The sequence below is a fragment of the Bolinopsis microptera genome, chromosome 13 (genome assembly GCF_026151205.1).
Source record: "Bolinopsis microptera isolate Bmic1 chromosome 13, MBARI_Bmic_1.0, whole genome shotgun sequence".
NCBI classification, from domain to species: domain Eukaryota; kingdom Metazoa; phylum Ctenophora; class Tentaculata; order Lobata; family Bolinopsidae; genus Bolinopsis; species Bolinopsis microptera.
The window spans coordinates 5240198-5260445 of record NC_087084.1 but is presented as its reverse complement, the minus strand read 5'-3'; the positions used below and the strand labels follow the sequence as shown (position 1 = coordinate 5260445).

At 38.2% G+C, this 20248-nt stretch overlaps 2 protein-coding genes across 4 annotated transcripts in view; both read left to right on the top strand.

Moving 5' to 3' along the window:
* Positions 1 to 13504, top strand: part of LOC134825481 ((Lyso)-N-acylphosphatidylethanolamine lipase-like) — a 112031-nt gene extending 98527 nt beyond the window's left edge. The window contains exons 7-10 of the mRNA XM_063837696.1: positions 9182 to 9304; positions 11200 to 11286; positions 11706 to 11867; positions 12130 to 13504. Of these exons, the coding sequence (XP_063693766.1) occupies positions 9182 to 9304; positions 11200 to 11286; positions 11706 to 11867; positions 12130 to 12285 (528 nt within the window). The 3' untranslated portion in view covers positions 12286 to 13504. The remainder of the gene's footprint in view (positions 1 to 9181; positions 9305 to 11199; positions 11287 to 11705; positions 11868 to 12129) is intronic.
* Positions 1 to 20248, top strand: part of LOC134825483 (ras-related protein Rab-18-like) — a 58035-nt gene that overhangs the window by 5076 nt on the left and 32711 nt on the right. Inside the window, exons 2-7 of one of the 3 annotated variants that reach the window (XR_010161548.1) lie at positions 14285 to 14407; positions 14570 to 14631; positions 14802 to 14874; positions 15537 to 15655; positions 16316 to 16438; positions 17790 to 18531. Coding sequence is in view for 2 of the 3 variants with exons in the window: in XM_063837699.1 (XP_063693769.1) it covers positions 14287 to 14407; positions 14570 to 14631; positions 14802 to 14874; positions 15537 to 15655; positions 16316 to 16438; positions 17790 to 17891 (600 nt within the window). In the remaining variant the exon portion in view is untranslated. Of the gene's footprint in view, positions 1 to 14273; positions 14408 to 14569; positions 14632 to 14801; positions 14875 to 15536; positions 15656 to 16315; positions 16439 to 17789; positions 18642 to 20248 lie in introns of those variants that run through there. The other 2 variants (XM_063837699.1, XM_063837698.1) reach the window with 2 other exon arrangements.

Below are 20248 nucleotides of genomic sequence, written 5' to 3'. Positions count from 1 at the left end.
AACTGTACGAGTTAAGCTTGTGATTAAATACGGCTTTCTGTGTCAAGAACTCAAATTTACTTGTGGCACTGCACACTTTTAGTAATTGTAACGACTCAACTTTCAATCATAGTCTCAGAGACTTGCAATATAGCAGTTTTAGCAGTTGTAATGTAAGCGATTAATGACAGTATATGAAAAGACCAGCAGAACATCTGGTCATCAAGGTAAGTAGTATCAAGTATCATAGTATAGTACAATAAAATATAGTATCGACCGAGCTAACCGACCTTAGGATGAGTAGGAGGGGTGGACAGTTGAAGAGTTGGTTCTCTAATCTGCATATCGCCACCGCAGCTTAAAGAGTCGACTTTCCTCAACAAGTCCGGAGATGAGTCTGATCGCTGGCCGGAGATGAGTCTGATCATCTTCAGTCGCACGGAGGCAGAATCAGGGCGTCATCTTAGGGATAAGGGCAGGAACAGAGTAGAAGTGAAGAGATCCAGAGGGTCAGTGTCGGAACGATCGGAGGCCGAGTGACCAACTCGAAGTTGGAATAATGGAACTGAGTAGAAGTGGGGAGAAGTCCAGGTCGTCATCTCGGATAGTCTCCCAGGTTCTGTTAATTTACCGTTTAAACTCAGAGGTCCGATAATTAATTGGTCGTATCAGCTCGGTTTATCTCGTCCTGTCCCGGTGCACTGAAATATGAGATTTCGCCGTCAGGACACCGGTTCGGGGGCTCCGTGATTGGTTGCTATTCGTACGGTTGCCACGGTGATTGGCGCGCTCCACAGTTTGATGGAAGCCTTATCACTGCAACTCTTAATGAGCCTTCATTCGCTCCTAGAGATGTCCCGTCCGGTCCATCACGGTATGAACTAGGTATGAAGTGTAAGTGTCAACTCCCAGTGCTCAGTTATTAACTGAGCGACAAAAAGAATAGGGGGCCGAGGTTCTTACACGTCCCTTTCTTCCAAACTGGCGTCCCGCCATGAGTCTATCTGCGTTTTTGGAATCGGGGAGTTGACATGGAGAATGGAGGTTGACATCAAGGGTTGCTTGGGAGAGAGATCCACGATGGTTAGGAGTTGTTGGCCCGGTTAACCTTGGTCGATACATTAATACACTTCTAAAAACGTGGTTTCGCCGCAATAATTTAAGTTAACCCGGTTGTAAATAGTTAAAATAAAACTTGTTTTTTTTTTTTTACAACAAACATTTCGCCAATTATCTTTTACTTTAGTTCGTAAATAGTTTTCGGCATTAGGCCAATGGTTATTGATGAATGGAGCTGTGCGGTGTTAAGTGTATGACTTTTGAATGACTAACAATATCGCCAACATTTGTTAGAAAAGAAAAGTTACAACTGCAAGTACTAAGGCACGGTTTGTGAAAAGCTTCTTCTTCCTCATTTATTCAAGCCGAGGGTTGCGACTGGGTGATCGCAGGTAGAGGGTTCCCATGATTGGGAGACCATAACCTGCTTTCTTCGGGCGGACCAGCACTCGCCCACTCGGCAGAACCGAGATTTTAGTGAGTTTGTGAGTGAGTGTGACCTAAGGTTCGACGGTAAAGGAGAGAGGCAGAGAAGGAAAAAGAGGGAATTGGTTTTACTCATGGAACGCCTATGACCAGGTCGTATCCAGACATCTACTCAGAGGTTTGGAAGTACGGGTATTTTAGAGAAAACTACCTCCTATTTATAAAAGTCACACTACTATACTCACGCGTCGCCATTACTGGAAAGTGCGTTCCTCGTCCTGTAAGCCAGGGTAGACTGGATGATATCCGCCTGGGTACATGTATTGTGATGCGTAAGGTCCGGGTAGTGTGCCATCTTGCTGTTCTGCTTGTCCGATGGGTGCTGTCGGTTTAGGGGCTTCCCCTGCATTTACCACTAATAATATGTGGCTCTCTGATCTCGGTAAGGTACTGCATCGTTCTTCGCCATATCGTTCTAAGCCGGGGTCTCGGAAGTGCACTCTGGTTGAGTTTCGCCTGCACTTGCAACACGGTGGGGGACACATATTAGTGTTAGGAGCGACAAAGTCTTTGATCATTTTCAATACCACAAATGTCAGCAGTGTGACCCCCACGATACATGCCATTTTAAAGTACTTGGGGATCATTTTGATATTTTCTATGGTATCTTTACTTATTGGTTGTGCACCCGACATGGTAGCAATCTCCTTCTGTCCTTCTTTCAGTTTCTGTAAGTCCTCCTGGAAGTTTTCCACGTCTCTCGCCAAGCTCTCTGCTCCCAGCCCCGGAATTTTGATCATATCCTCTCGATCTATCATTGGCGCCAGTAGAGGTAGTTTGCGGTACATGATACTGTTTGGTGCCGCGTTTTCAGGGCTGTGGATCACTATGTTACCGAAGCTAACACTCGTGGTATTTTGATCCCATTTCACGAATGTCACCTGATGCTCCGGCATTATTCTTTCCGCCACTGATGATGTGGTTTGCATGTGTGGGTGGGAAGTACCTTGTTCCGAGGATTTGTGGGACACTATCTTTATCGCCGTCGAGTTAGTTCGTAGAATTAGTCCAGCTGGTGTCGAATTGTAGATTTTCAAAATCTGCATTGATTTATGTCGCTGTCGCCGTTTATGATACAGAAGATGGGGAAATTCTGTGAAGAATTTCGAAGTTTTCGCCAGTTGCCCAATCGCTAGGTGTCTCACTTAGGAGTTTTGGGCTAGCGAGGTGTATTCCCTTTTTTTACCTGGAGTACTCTGCCTAAAAATAAAGTAATTATTGCCGACCATTGAGTTGATCACTTCAATAGTGCGGAACCATACGAGGGTAACACATATTTACGAATAAACTCGACAAAAGTTTAAAGCATAATTCAAGTTTGTGGACACATATTAGTCTTATAATTAAACACGTAAATTTATATATTTGGTATTTGTTAATATATCAATTCCATTTCCACAATCTTTTGTTCAATCAAACTTTCAAAGTGTTCCCCAAAATATCGTCGTTTTGGAAAGAAACATAACATTTATTATTGTCGAAAATTCGCCCAAGATGTGATCACGTAAAATTCTCGGAAAGTAGCCCAAAAGTTTGAAATTCGTACGTAAAAGTATTAGTATGTTCACAACAACCATTTTCGCCGTTTGCGTGCCGTAAAACAACAATTTACATTATAACGCACAAGTAGTCTGTTCGCCAATTTAGTTGACCTGCGCACTTTAAGCTCAGGTTGCTCTATTTCTAGAGTTGTGTCCGCCTGAGGAGCTTCAACTGCTGCTTGTGGTTAATTTACTACTTCTAAGTCAGTGGGGGCTGCAGTACCAGAATCTGTGTTTTTTTTTCTATAAGTTTGTAATTTACACTAAATGATGGTTTATCATTATGAATGTAATGACGGCTTGTCTCCGATCACCTTTGCTTACCTTACTACTCACCTTACTTTTTTTTTTAATGTTTTATATAACGGCCCAGTGCCCATATTGGTTATACTCATATAATATTTCATTAAACTAGGCGCAAACTACCGCTTATTTATCATTATAAATATCATCCCGCTTCAATATCAACTTGGCTATTTCTATACCGCCGCAGGCTATTTATATCGCGCCGCAAAACGTGCTTTAATTATCATCGATCTTCTCACTTTTGGAGGAATAAAATAACCGGTCAACCTTTATATACATAAACACATCTCCATTTTTTATACCGGTGAGCATCATCATTTATATAGCGCTTTATCGGAATATCTCATTTATATAGCGGTTCATATGCACGTGCCTTTTATATAGCGGCGAATTTCAACTTTAAAATGTAGGCGGTTAATCATCAGTTCTATTCTAAGAGCTCTATTCATAAAAGTGAGGTTGCTTTACTACAGTTGCCTAATGAAACCTTTTACCTGGTGAGATGAATGGTGAATGGGTGAATTGATAAGTGAATGAATTTGATGTACCTGATAATTACCTCCTGTAGCTTAAGCTGGCCACTGTAGTGCGCCCTCACTTATCCTTACCTTACGTTAATATAAGTATTTATAGTATATAGGCCGGTTCCGTTGTCGGCCAGGATCGCCGTATTAGCCACGCTGAGGGCTTTGTTAAGTAGTATATAAATTAATTGGTGGTGATTTCATGGTTTATCTTATCAACTTATAGTTATACCTTTGGTGACCGGGACAGTGCGTGTGACTTTGAGTAAACACATCTTCTGTAACTCCTCGTGGTGCACAAAACCATTCCAACCTATGTATGTCCCCCTTACGGGTTCCACAAGCCCGACGGTACATAGTTAGACGAAAGACAGAGAAGCCTTGATTGCCAGATCAAGGACTGCATCAGTAGCAGCGAAATACGGATATACCTTCTCCCTTACAGTCAGCGAGCTGACAACTATCTGACTGTGTCTTTTAGGCCTTGCCACACCACCTTCGCTATTGCATTCGCTCGCCCTTATTTACTGACACATTCGTACACAAGGTCTCTCTTATTGAGTCTATACTCACGATCGCCATTACTTACCAGTTCAACTTGTGCTACACAGGTACTGTTGACTTGTGAATCTTAGGTGCCCTATTTAGTTCAGTGTCCTGGTTATTTGTCACGTACGTTTCCGTACGTGACTACATTATATAACATGTTTTAGGTCTTTAAGATTACATCTTTACTTTAAATGCAAGCCTGCGAATGTTCATTGAGATATTGAATGCAGCCTGACCCGGGTGACGTTAGTAAAGTTGTGTTTAAATGATCCGGCCCGGAGACAAACTTGTTATATTATTATGACTCGGTTCTCGGACTGCGATATATATTAAAATCTCTCATTGCTGTCCCTGGTGAGGTACAAATTACTGTCATTATCGGATAGCGCTCCCTATAATTGGCACTCGGAAGGATCAGTTCTCCAGCTGATATAATTAGCCTGTCCGACTTTATTTTAGAATGTGCCACTGATTCCAGGAAAGTACCTGACAACTTTAGGGGGACTGGTCGTATTCGCCACGTCATTACGTGTTCGCCACTAAAATATGGAACTTTATTCGCCAGACTCCATGATTCATGAGAAACAATAATATCGGAGCAGACCGGTGTAATCATGCTAAGAGCGCTTAAAGTTAATTATAGTTATAATACCGTACTTAATCTTGATACACACAAATACACTTCTTTCATTGCGTACATTTTACAGTTCCACTCATTCTGATCTGTTTACTCTTCACCGTTAACTCACAATTATCAATTTAATTTGGGCATAGACAGAAATTTTGGTAATCTACCCGTCAATATTTGTGCAAATGCCTTGGAGTTAATAATAATATGGCTGGTACGTTAAATCCGTTCATATTGTGCCCGTTACATTGGTCTTAAATGCAAGTTTTATAAAAATCAAAAACTATCAGAGTTTAGTTAATTGAAACTTTTAGTAATTCAACGGTCGCTTTTACTAAAATGACCTTATGAATTTGGTCAAGGAGGGTGTATATTAGTCGACAAATTTTGTTAAATTTTTAGTAGTCCTCGTTTACTAGTGTACTGTAATGTTATACAAATTGTACTGTGGAAAATGGAATTGACGTGTTACCCAAAAGTGCTGCAAGAAATCTGCTTGGATCAATGAGGGGGGGTTCGTAGAATATAACTCGTAAAAATATATAGTCCGCGTTTTAAGCTGTAGGTAGTGGTCTCGCCAAGTGAGAGCTACTGTGTAAACTACGCAAACTAAGGCCATGCAGAATTAATGACTACATGGTCATCAAGTATAGGTGCTCGCCTTCATCTTTGTCAAGGAATTAAAGGAAATTAAAGGAATATTTTAACCTGTTTAAAACAAATACAGAACTTTAAGGCCATGCAGACTTACCACTGCATGGTCGTCAAAATCTTTCGGCCAGTTCTGCATACAGCCGCCTTTTTCATTAAACTAACAACGATCTATATAAATTAGTAGTGTTATTGGTGTTTTATGGTAAAATGTAAGAATGTACGCCGTTGTTTAACCACGGACATATCACGCCTATTTTAAAGTCAAGTTGCAAATAATGGCATTACACTCGAATAGAGAAAGTGAAAAAATCCGCGTTAATCAGTAGGTTGGCATTGGACACGGTGCTTTGTCTCTTTGATTGAGACGGGGTAGACGTGGTGGATATTGATTAATGAGCAAGAATATTGACGCAATAGTGGGAGGAAGTGGTCATGTGGTGGGGTGAATTGACAAGGTTGGCTTTAAGTTTGTCCATTTAGTAACCGTAATTTGTTTGAAAACAACTTCCGAATTTGGTGCCGTTAATTTGAATAAGAGTAATATTCGATCTCAGAATTTGTTTTAGCTGTACGGTTGCCTGAAGTAAATGCTGGCATTTCGGAGCGTTACAAAAGGTTTGCCTTTGGCCTCTCTTTTGAATAACCCAAAATGTGCCGTCCCAGCAGCAACCACACAGCCCGGCACTCGGTTACTATAAGTGGACCCACTCTACGCCTTATTTTACAATTATTAACAGCAAATATTGTCGCCGAAAAACTGAAATAACTGGAAAATACAGTTGCAATGACTGTTGCCGTCAATTGTGCTAATTCGATTTCGCCATAAATGGGCGTGCACGGCCGTTTATCAAGCCATAAACTTAACAGTAGTCATAAACGATTGACTTTACCTGTTTAAATAATTTAAGAAACAGTCGATTACCAATATTGTGGCGATAACTTGTGATATGGATGATACAATATTATTATAAATTTCCGTACTGACTAACTGACGAGGTAACGAACAACTGCACACACAGTGATTATGCAGTGCTCACTGCTCTCTCTTACCAGTTACTGGTCTAGTAACGCCTTATCTGGCCCGTTATATTCTCTCACAGTTCGCCAAAAAAATGTCGCCGAAAATGGCTCATTCAAGTTTTAAAAATCTGTACTTGTGCCAGCCTTATCCTTGCTCTCAAATTGAGAGTTTAAGGGAACGACAACTCTTACCTTGTTGGCCTGCAATGCCTCTTCTCGGGGGTTCTCCTCTTCTTATCCACTTTGTCGCCGTAATGTGGAGTAGAGATCTTTTGAGTTTGTCTTGTCTTGCTTCTGAGGTATTCTCTCTGTCCTTCTCGGAGTTCGTCGGAGAGATAGCCGTCTGTAGGATTCGTCTTCCTTGATTGTCTCAACTCGTTACTGAGTGGGAAAGTTCTTTTAGAATCAGAGTCTCGTTTCAGGCTCCAATTTGTAGGAACCTCCCGTGGGAGTAACTACTAACTAGTCACTAGGTCTACGCAATTTATAGGGCTCCATCCTATAAGAACCAGTATAGGATCTAACTACGCCTGGTATATAGTACTGACTACAAGTCTTAATAACTTGCGGTCTAACTACTAGTAGCTAGAGCGCTCTAATGATGACTAGCTTGAGGGTCTTCGGGATCGATAGTCTCCACCAGTATGGTGTTACTCTAATTCGCCAAGAACTTGTATCCTCCTGAAACTGTACGAGTTAAGCTTGTGATTAAATACGGCTTTCTGTGTCAAGAACTCAAATTTACTTGTGGCACTGCACACTTTTAGTAATTGTAACGACTCAACTTTCAATCATAGTCTCAGAGACTTGCAATATAGCAGTTTTAGCAGTTGTAATGTAAGCGATTAATGACAGTATATGAAAAGACCAGCAGAACATCTGGTCATCAAGGTAAGTAGTATCAAGTATCATAGTATAGTACAATAAAATATAGTATCGACCGAGCTAACCGACCTTAGGATGAGTAGGAGGGGTGGACAGTTGAAGAGTTGGTTCTCTAATCTGCATATCGCCACCGCAGCTTAAAGAGTCGACTTTCCTCAACAAGTCCGGAGATGAGTCTGATCGCTGGCCGGAGATGAGTCTGATCATCTTCAGTCGCACGGAGGCAGAATCAGGGCGTCATCTTAGGGATAAGGGCAGGAACAGAGTAGAAGTGAAGAGATCCAGAGGGTCAGTGTCGGAACGATCGGAGGCCGAGTGACCAACTCGAAGTTGGAATAATGGAACTGAGTAGAAGTGGGGAGAAGTCCAGGTCGTCATCTCGGATAGTCTCCCAGGTTCTGTTAATTTACCGTTTAAACTCAGAGGTCCGATAATTAATTGGTCGTATCAGCTCGGTTTATCTCGTCCTGTCCCGGTGCACTGAAATATGAGATTTCGCCGTCAGGACACCGGTTCGGGGGCTCCGTGATTGGTTGCTATTCGTACGGTTGCCACGGTGATTGGCGCGCTCCACAGTTTGATGGAAGCCTTATCACTGCAACTCTTAATGAGCCTTCATTCGCTCCTAGAGATGTCCCGTCCGGTCCATCACGGTATGAACTAGGTATGAAGTGTAAGTGTCAACTCCCAGTGCTCAGTTATTAACTGAGCGACAAAAAGAATAGGGGGCCGAGGTTCTTACATTTATTAACGACCGGTTAAAATATGGTTCGGGAAAAATATGGCGAAATTGCTCAAAACCCACCACATTTTCCCGGTCGCCATTTTACCGGTGTCCAACCTTTCAATTTTAGATTCAAAAATTTTGTCTCAGATGTAAATTTCCTTATTAGAGATAAGCAAGTTTAGAAATTTTCGCATTGCTAAAACTTGTGAAACAAGTCGAATTATCAATAATTGTTGAAAGTAGACAGAAATAATGACTCGTGGTTAATCAAACTAGATGGGAAATAATTTTTAACATTTGAAGCGTAACAACCAGATCGATATTAAAATAAAGGGAGAGCTGTTTAGTCTTCCAATAAGTTGTAATCATCTTCGTTATCTTCATCTGGATCATCCCTTTCATCAGTTTTAATTAATTCAAGTTTTAATTTAACTGTTACTTTTACTTTGAGTCCTATTTCATTATGTAGAGATAGTCAATACCTAAGAAATTAAAAATTGGCCTATTTAAATCAAATTTGACAATAAGGATATTATATGACAAGAATTGGGCAAAAAGGTGAATTTTTTGCAATTTTAGCCAAATGAAGTCGAAAAACCTACAACAAGTGTCCCAATAGTCTTCTTTAGTGAATATAAGACAACGATTAAAATATGAGCACCCATACCCCTTGGGAACCCTAAAAGCTGAGTAGGCGGGTTTATTAACGACCGGTGAAAATGTGGTTCGGGAAAAATATGGCGGAATTACCCTAAACCCACCACTTTATCCCGGTCATAATAATCCCGAGTAAGGTATGAGATTTTCATCATGATACTCCAAGGTACCTGAAGTAAGGAGACAGCTCCCGTTAAGATGGAAACTTATAGTTAACGTTATGAAACCTTTTAATATATTCTCTGGGCTGAGAGCTGCGGGTCCGCTGGGCCCAAAACTCGTTAACAAGGTTAGTAGTGTAATTAGTTTGGTTTAATGAATTTAAACTTTTAATTATTCAAAAACTGGTCAGGGGTTCAAACTTTTGATAATAATTAATTATGAATAATATAATGTCTTTTTGGGGGTGATGCAACGACCATTAATGTCAGTAGATGGAATTTTGTCAAAACTGACATTGTCATTAATGGTCATTAATGGTCATTAATGGTCATTAATGGTCATTAATGGTCATTAATGGTCATTAAATAATTGAAATTCTGAACTATCTTGGAAGCAACATGTCCAAGAAATTTACAATTATGATCACTTTGTATCACTTCTATAAAGTTTCTCACAGCCCCCTACATCGATTGCCAGAGTCTCGTTTGAGAAAACGAATTTATATTCACCTAATAGAGGCTCGGACCTCGGTTTCGGAATGAGTGCCTAGCACCATTCTGTTATACGTTGGTAACTTGTCTTGTCTGTTTGCTTGTTTGCATTTGACTTAGTATAAATGCTTGTTTGCAGTTGACTTAGTATAAATGCTTGTTTACAGTTGACTTAGTATAAATGCTTGTTTGCAGTTGACTTAGTATACATGCTTGTTTGCAGTTTGCGTGGATTTGAATTGTATTGATTTCCTTTATTTGTGTTGATTGCTTTTGATAATTTGGATTTTCAATACCTCCTCACAGTACCTTCTATGCCATCGTAAGACGATATTTGGAAATAAAAGTCGGAGATCGAAATTTTTTGGTACCGGCTGTTTCGAGGGTTCTGTGCCATACCAACCGGGCTGCAAAAATTCTTCTAAGCCCTGTCAACGTCGAACAATTCGAAAGGGCGACTCATTAAGTGCTACCTTTGTTCCAAAAAAGGCTAAACGTCCCCTTCGTTGCCTCGGTACCATCTTATCAATAAGTGTCTCTGCTTCAAAAAAGGGCAACTGCAGATCTAGACGAATTCCTGCCGCATCAATTTGTTCCTATCATGATGACAGTGCTCGATTTTGGGTCAAAACTGCCAAAGGCAGAGTATTGAACTGTAAACGAATTGTTCTATCTAATCCTAGGAAAAGATCAGCTTTTTTGTTGTCCGATTCAGACTGATGACGATGTATTTCATGAAGTGCTAAAGTTGAATAAGTTCATTTACTGTGTAATTACTATATAATCGACTAGCATAATGATTTGGCTAAAATATAAATCTTGATATGATATAAGAACGGGAACGAAGTATTTAATTTTAATACCCGTGTTATTATTATTTTATTATTGATTGTTATTTTACTGTTGATACGATCTGATACTCCTAAATTGCCCTTTGAATTATTATTATTGATAACTATAAGTCACCAACTGTTACCTGGTTTAAATCCCGTGGCCGCAAAATTTGTTCTTCATTACATTCGAACTTAATAAATGTAATCCCTAACTCACTCTGGAATCCACTCAAGTGATATTCTGGAAGGTCTGCCTAACCACGGAAGAGTCTATTCTAAGTTTTCTCTTTCGAATCTCTAATTATTGTAAATGTAAAATAATAACATATACTTGTAGTTAGTTAACTTAAGGTAGGGTCTAAGTGATGCAGGCGTCCGTCTTTTTCGCTCTAAGAAGTGCCGGAAAAAACATGACCATTAATGTCAGTAGATGAAATTTTGACAAAACTGACATTGTCATTAATGGTCATTAATGGTCATTAATGGTCATTAATGGTCATTAATGGTCATTAATGGTCATTAATGGTCGTTGCATACCCCCCGTCTTTTTTTAAATCACGGTTTTCGTCGAGAAGAATTATTTTATGCAAACCCAGGATGCATAACATGAAGAATTCTATGTAACTTTGTACGAAAAGCATTAATATACTCCTTTATAATACAGATTATAACGGAAAATTTAAATATTCTCCTCTCAGATGAGACCTGATCTGAAACTAAAGTTTAATAAACACGTTAAAGATGTGGACGCAGTACCCAACTACATATACCATTGTAACGCTCAGGTGAATATTTTACGTTGAATTATTCTTCTTCAAGTGAAATAAAGGAAACATCAAAATTTGTGAATATTGTCTTTGTTGCATACTACTATTAGGTTATTCGAGTGTTTGCTTTCATTACCGAGTATGACATAATTGAATACGTCAATAATTGATATTATATAATATTGTCTTTGCTACATACTACTAATAGGTTATTCGAGTGTTTGCTTTCATGCAGTAGCGTCTACATTACTGAATATGAAAAATTTCGATATTATAGATAATTTTCTAGATTTTGTCCGCATTCAACTGGAAAGCTTCAAATTGCAGAACATTTAAATGTACATAATATACACTTTAAAATCAAACTTAACAAAGTGACTAACTTACCTAAAACAAACGGATTCTAAAAATAGCTTTAAATAACATTTCTCCACCAGGATCCTAGCGGTGAGGTAGCGTTTAAATCATTACACTTGGAGTTAGGATTCGCCAGATTTCCGTTAATAGACAGGATCTCGGATCTAGATAAAGATATGCCTATTACTATGATATACGGTGCTCAAAGTTGGATGGACCCCACTAATGGATACAGAGTCCAGGTAGATTAGAAAGATAAAACTAACTTTTTTAAATTATTATATTTGTGATTAGAATTTCTACCAAGTACAATGTACATTGTATTGTCCCAGTTTTGATGAGACTGATCACCATGTTCACTGTACACTCAGTACAGTTAGCGGTTAGGTTTATGGTGATTACTCGTTAAATATACCATGGTAGTAACCAGTAGCAAATACAAACATTCTCTATGCCATGGCCTACATTCCAGACGTTTTAACAAAAGCGTGTTTTGCATTCCAGGAATTACGAGAAGGGATGGCCCCAGTTGCAGTGGAACTTATACTAAATGCTGGACATCACGTGTACGCTGACGATCCCACAAGATTCAACAGTTTGTTGGACGAGGCCTGTGGTATGTACGAGAACTGGAATGCTGAAACTAAATCGATTAAGTAATTAATTAATGAGGTCGATATATATAGATAATGACCGGAATGGTTATCATATAGTCAGCAAGTCACCAGGAAAACTGCCGTTAAACAGAGCGGTTTGACACATGATAGCTTCAGTAGATGACAAACTAGTTGGCACCGTGCCTAAACTTTGACGGTCATATAATGGTATATCTGGTAATCTGATAGCTGGTTTCTGATCGGATGATGCCGTCGCCTATACTCATATCCCACGAGTCAACTATTTTGTCATACGTACTGTGAGCATGCAGTGTCCACATTGAACTGGTAATGTATGCAAACTGATTCATTCGGAGCTGTCGTGTATAAGTGCAAGTTTTTTACGTTGTTTCTGTGCATGTGGCGTGTGGCCTAGTATGTGAAGTATAGTTTATTTTAAGTTATTAGATTGTTTAGTTATATTTTAACAGGAATGTCCTTTTAAGATGGTATTAAGACCGTAACATTATTTAAGAAACCACATTATTGCGCTCGGCAAAATTTAGTTACAATTTGATACTAATATTATCATTCATTTTTCTTTGTTTTAATTAATTGATTATTTAGCAGTGGTAAGTACTACAGTACAGGAACCACTAACTAGGGTGTATTTATAACCTAATATATGAAAAGTAAGTTAATAAGTTGATATCATTATAAGGAATAATCCTGCGTGTTTCGTTGTTTAAATGTATTTGTTTGGTGTTGTTTTTAGTATACGTCGCACTGTTGTCATTCACTTTTGTAACTACGACATGTTAAATGTTAATATTTAAGTACGGTGTTATTTAAAAGTTGCTTCTTAAATTCATAAGTAATCGCCGAGGAAAATAAATTCTGATCTTTTAGGGATAATATGATTCAAGTAACGCTGTTTATTCTTTTGTAAATGATTTTACATATGATTTGATTACAATTTCTATAGTGTTGTCTGTATTCGATTTAAGTTGGATTTCAAACCTCATTTAGTAATTGACAACGTTAATAAATCTGTCGAAATTGAACTACCTCACTATGTCATCACTGCAACAACCAAAACATCACAGTCATATATTTCACAGTTTTTACTCATCTTTACGTACGCTTTCCGATTTGGGATATTTGATATGACCACTTTTTTTCTTATCAGTATCTGTAAAATTGTTAGATTGATTATGTAAATCTTTTATAAACGTAAAAAAATTACAACAGAAAATTATTATTATTGCAGTTTTATTAAAAAAGTTCCTTTAATCATTCTGCAATTTCATAAATCGAATTAAATCATAAAATTGTATTGTTCAATAGACTTGCCAGTTCATTCTAAAATGTTTCGACGATGTGTGTACAGTGTACAGTGTACAGTGTACAGTGTACAGTGTACAGTACAAGTATGTAATAATATGTAGTCATTTGCGTGATGTGACATAAGCCAACTATGCAAACAAGACATTTCATATCTAGATGTACATATAGTTATAACATATTAACGAAATTTAATTCAGCATATTCATGGTATCTTTCTGTCCATAAGTAGCCGCTCAAAGGATATTTTAGTCTTAGAGTCTAGCATAGATATCCATATTATGTAATATATGCACTGATAACGCTTATATATTTAATATAAGTTATTTATTGTCATAAGTTATAACACTAGCCACTTAGTTAGTTGTGATAATTTCTAATAATAATTATAACACTACTATTTGTTCATGTTCTCGCTTTCATTTTATCCCTTGCATTTTAGAGTTATTTTACATAAATCGATAACCTATCCTTCATCACTTATATTAGTAACTTTTCAACCTATTCTATTTCTTCAGGAGCTTTGTTATTGGACGTGTACTATCTTATCTAGTTATTGAGCTATGTAAAGTTGTTGTTTAGTTGAACACTGTTTTTAGTTTTTAACTTTGTTATTAGTGGATACTGATTACTGGTGCCTCATCAAAATTAACTTGTGTAATTCTCTTTATGTATCTCAACTATATAACTAAACTAACTAACTCAACTAAATTATTAGAAAATGTCGAGTCACATAGGAACGTTCAAGATATTGATAATAGGGGACAGCGGTATTGGGAAGAGTTCGTTAATGATGAGATTCGTGGACGGAATGTTTGATCCAGAGATTTCTGCTACAATTGGTATGTCAAGTTAATTGTTTCGATCTGCAGTGAAATGAATATGATTGTAGGGAAACAAGCATTTTGACTGTATTTGCAATATTTCATTATCCGACCAGTGACCAGTTCTTACTTTGTTGCTTTCTTTCTAGAATAAGTTTCTTAAATAGCTTTCTATAACAGGAGTTGATTTCAAAGTAAAGACACTGAATGTTGAGGGAAACAATGTGAAACTAGCTATATGGGTAATTAATTAATTAATTAATCAATTGATAGTTTAAACTCTAGAACGACATCAAGATGGAAATAGTTGAACGTTTTTATGTTCTGTGATTACTAACACTGGAATGCGAATATGAATATAAATTAATAAGTCATTCTTAAAGTTCCAATCCAGTGATAACATAACTCTCAGGATACAGCAGGTCAAGAGAAATTCAGAACATTGACACCAAGTTATTACAGAGGAGCCCACGGAGTTATTTTAGGTAATTTATGAGATAATAAACCTATATACTTGCTGGGAGGAGAATCGTGTTATTAAGTATTAAATGAGCTGATTTATTCATTTTTCAATTTATTTTTCTCGACTGATATCGGATGATCGTGTGGTGAGTATTTCGATGGCATTCGATACCCTTGTATCCTCAATATTTATCTGGAATTGTATTGCGTATTACGTACTCGAAAATGAAATCATCAATGACACAAATTACGGTCGCAATCTTAATGAATTTAGCTTGCATGTTTGTAGCGCGCGATGCAATGAGCGCATGCAGTTCTCAAGCGCTCACATTCAAAGTATTCACATCCCGCGCGCGCGTTGTAGTTGAAAGTCATGTGATCGCTGCCTAAAATAACTTGTGTTTACAGTGTTGCGACATGTTTGAGTAATTAGTCCCAGGTTGTTCACTTTGTTGGCTCAGGTCCAAACTATGATCTGAGCAAAAATTCCAGGAGCGACCAATTTTTCTTGCACTACGATTTTAAGAACAACCGTCTGACTCAAAGCCAGTGGCACTGCCACATCAACATTACTTGCACATCATTGATGTCTTTATAGGACCCTCCCTTACATAACTTCATCAATACCGCCTCATTTTCCACACATCTCCACTTTGTTGGTGACGTTTATAATGCTACATTTCAGTGTACGACACGAGCGTGAGACAGACCTTCTCCAATCTCGATACGTGGCGACAGGAAATAGACACATACGTTACCAAACAGAACGCCGTCAGAATGCTCGTCGGAAACAAAATAGATAAGGTTTGTTTAACTTGTGTTGTAATTGGCCTTCCAAATTGGTTTTTCGCTATAGTGGTACTAAATCAGAACTACATGTTCACAAAGTGTTCAGTTAACTTTGATTAATTAAATTAATTAAATTTAATCTCTAAAGTCACGGTAGCAAGGAGCATCCTGCACGAATATAGATAATGTTCAAGTTTCATGCACGCATAATTTATAGTTCAAAGTCAGCTCCTTTCCAATTTTTAGCCACTTTTGGATCCTTCTTTACTGTGGTAATGTTCGTACCTTAGCGTCCACCCCAGCATTTATTAACCAGTGTGGATAGAAAGGACGAATTAGTTTGTGCAACGGGAACGCTAACTTTCCCAATGAGTGGGGCGCTAGAACTAAGTTGCTATTAAGAATTGTTCAAATTACAATGCGAGAAATGAAATGATAGAATGGAGCTTTGAATACATTTCCTTGTGTTTGACATTTTACAGTTCAAACGAAACCAATCAAATTCAAAAGTCCATGTTTGTGATTTTTGTACGCCTATATATATTTTTATGATTTGTTTGTAAATAAAATTTCAACGTTAGTGCCGAGTTCACTTCAGGCGAAATCCCCAATCAAGTTCAAAACTTTTTTTTTTTAAATTAAAAAAAAAAAGTTCTAAATTTTTACCCTGTTCAGCAACGTGATGTTCAGCGTGACGAGGGAGAGAGGTACGCCAGAACTCACAAGATGTTGTTCATTGAGAGCAGTGCTAAAACTGAGGAGGGTGTTCAGGACGCTTTCGAGGAACTTGTCACCAAGGTAATTGCTAATCAGTTAATTAATTGCTAATCAGTGCAGGATTTTCGACCGAGGCCGAGGCCGAGGAAAATACAGTTAGTTACTAGACCGAGGCCGAGGACAACCGAGGTTTCTTTTTTTTGACCGAGGCCGAGGCCGAGGAGTGCAAATTTTGACCGAGGCCGAGGCTGAGGAATATTTTGGCAGAAAAATTGTTGGGAAAAAGGGCATTGTTTATTAGGAAAAGCGCACTGTACCTAATCAGATTGTACTGTGTACTATACTGTGTACACACGTTACAATCATTAAGTCATTATGAAGGGGCATTTTCGCCAAGAGTCAGGAGTGGGAATGCCCAGGCAGGATCTGAGTAATTGACAGTGAATTTTGAAATATTCTATCAGAAGCGTGGTGAGATCAGCAGCACCAGAGAGATTGTTTTCTACAGCAGGGCACATCCTGAAGTTAAATCGCCTCAGCCTTAAGCCAACAAACTTTGAGGGGTGCTTGTTTCTCAAAAAGAACATCGAAACATTTGGGGACGACTTCGGCCCCTGTCCAAATGAATTTGAAGCCCCAAATAAAGAGGACTGTCCCCCTTCTGAGCTGTGCACAGAAGATTATTCTGATTCAGAGTGCTCAGATATTGTCATTTCATCAGACGATGAATCTTAGACTATGATATTTTTAGTTTTGTGTCCTGGTCAATTGGTCGTTTTATTTTCAATTTTACAAATTCGTTTACATTAACCTCTGTAAGTCTGTAGAAAAATTCCCAAAATTTCAACAAAAATCCTCGGTCAAATCCTCGGTAAAATCGTCAAATTTCGCCGAGGCCGAGGAATTTCGAATCTATTTTTGACCGAGGCCGAGGCGAACCGAGGAATTGTCCTCCTGACCGAGGCCGAGGAAAAATCGCCATTCCTCGGTAAAACCGAGGCCGAGGCCGAGGACTCGGTCGACCCTTGAGTTAAATAAATCGCTTGCTTTGTGACTTTTGTATCGTGCTGAGTTTTAGGTCTGTACACCACCAATATCAATTTTACAGTCACCCATTTAACAAATCTCGGTTCAAACTAACAGTTGTTATTGTTAATCTATCAAACATATCGGGCCTAATTTTAGCAAAAATTATTGGCCTATCTGGAACCCCTCCCCCTCTGTAATCAGTTTTACTCATAGCTATTAATTAAAATTACACAGGTGTGATTATTTATAAACCCCTCTCTCCCTTCAGTGATTACCTAATATGCGAAAGACCCATATTACGAATAACCGGCCTAATTAATAACAGTAATAACAGTAGAAATAATAAATTCTCTAATTTAAGCAGTAATAACAGTAGAAATAACAGTTATGCATTTTCCATCAGATTGTACAGACCCCAGAGCTTTGGGATGCCAGTTACCAGTCAGACAGATTAGATCTTAACGGAGGGGGTGGAGCTGCTGGAGGAGCTTGCTCGTACTGCTGAGACCTTCTAGAACTTTCTCGAACATTCTACAACTTTCTAGACAATTCTAGATAAATTTGGACAGATAATTTGGAAGATTTTAGAAAAGAGTAATATCAGATGCGGATAGTTGTTCTTCTTCAGTTAATTGAATGTGTAATGTAAAAACCAATTTGCTTTACATGAACACTGTTCATGACATCGTGAAGTAATTAACAATTATTTTCGCATAAAAATTAGAACTGTAGTATGAAAAAACGAACACTGTCTTGGGGCGAACAGCAAACAGATCTAAATTCTAAACGAGCTAGATTTGTTAAGTGTGCATGTGCAAATGTTGATAACGGGTTTTGTAAATAATAAATGTTATTTCTCGATAAGCAGTTTAATATATATTTATCATTTTTAACCTCTGCATTTTCTGATAGCTCGGAAAACTGAATGTTAATCTATTTCCCATGATGAGTCGGAAATCCTATTTTTGCATGAGATTTTCTGAGTTGACACCGAAACTAACGTATTTGTAACCAACTAGACTATCGTTAGACTATCGTTAGATTTCACACTAAATTATTGAGAATTTTTGGCCCCACTTTGTTTTAAAAATGATTGTTAGATTTTATTCCTAAAATTATTGTTAGATTTTGAACTCGAATTTAACGTCCTGATAGCTTCAACCTACTTGATCTAGCACGGTTTTAGATTAGAAACTAGAATAATACTATGTAATTTGATTTCCTTTGATGCCAATGTTTTTATCTTTCAACGAAACTAACGATTTTTCACTTTGCTATTTTACCACCGTAAAACTAGTTAGCTTGTTTAACCACGCTTGATTTATAAGTACATACACTTACAAGTTACAAATACAGAATACTAGTCACATACTCATGATCCCCCCTATAACCAAACTATATTTATAAGGAGTGCGGAATTTAGAGTTCTGTGGATTTGAAGAACGAGTTTCCCACAATACTGCCCCTATATAACTGTAGAGTTCTGTGGATTTGAAGAACGAGTTTCCCACAATACTGCCCCTATATAACTGTAGAGTTCTGTGGATTTGAAGAACGAGTTTCCCACAATACTGCCCCTATATAACTGTAGAGTTCTGTGGATTTGGAGAACGAGTTTCCCACAATACTGCCCCTATATAACTGTAGAGTTCTGTGGATTTGAAGAACGAGTTTCCCACAATACTGCCCCTATATAACTGTAGAGTTCTGTGGATTTGGAGAACGAGTTTCCCACAATACTGCCCCTATATAACTGTAGAGTTCTGTGGATTTGGAGAACGAGTTTCCCACAATACTGCCCCTATATAACTGTAGAGTTCTGTGGATTTGGAGAACGAGTTTCCCACAATACTGCCCCTATATAACTGTAGAGTTCTGTGGATTTGGAGAACGAGTTTCCCACAATACTACCCCTATATAACTGTAGAGTTCTGTGGATTAGGAGAACGAGTTTCCCACAATACTGCCCCTATATAACTGTAGAGTTCTGTGGATTTAGAGAACGAGTTTCCCACAATACTGCCCCTATATAACTGTAGAGTTCTGTGGATTTGGAGAACGAGTTTCCCACAATACTGCCCCTATATAACTGTAGAGTTCTGTGGATTTGGAGAACGAGTTTCTCACAATACTACCCCTATATAACTGTAGAGTTCTGTGGATTTGGAGAACGAGTTTCCCACAATACTGCCCCTATATAACTGTAGAGTTCTGTGGATTTGGAGAACGAGTTTCCCACAATACTGCCCCTATATAACTGTAGAGTTCTGTGGATTTGGAGAACGAGTTTCCCACAATACTGCCCCTATATAACTGTAGAGTTCTGTGGATTTGGAGAACGAGTTTCCCACAATACTGCCCCTATATAACTGTAGAGTTCTGTGGATTTGGAGAACGAGTTTCTCACAATACTACCCCTATATAACTGTAGAGTTCTGTGGATTTGGAGAACGAGTTTCCCACAATACTGCCCCTATATAACTGTAGAGTTCTGTGGATTTGGAGAACGAGTTTCCCACAATACTGCCCCTATATAACTGTAGAGTTCTGTGGATTTGGAGAACGAGTTTCCCACAATACTGCCCCTATATAATAACTGTCAGATTAAAAAGGAATTCAGATATATCAGCAGTACGTGTGCTTTCTGTTTTTTTTTTTGAAACCCCACGGTGGAGGTTGGCATGTGCCGCAATTTATTAATCAATGGTAATTACATGATAAATGAAATTATAGAAGTCACACTAAAATATAATAATGTAAAATAAAATATATTATAATAAATGCCAGACTGGCATTGCCAGTACTAAAAGTACTATATAATAACTGATAACTAACGGTCTGCAAAACTGGTAGGAGTCGCAA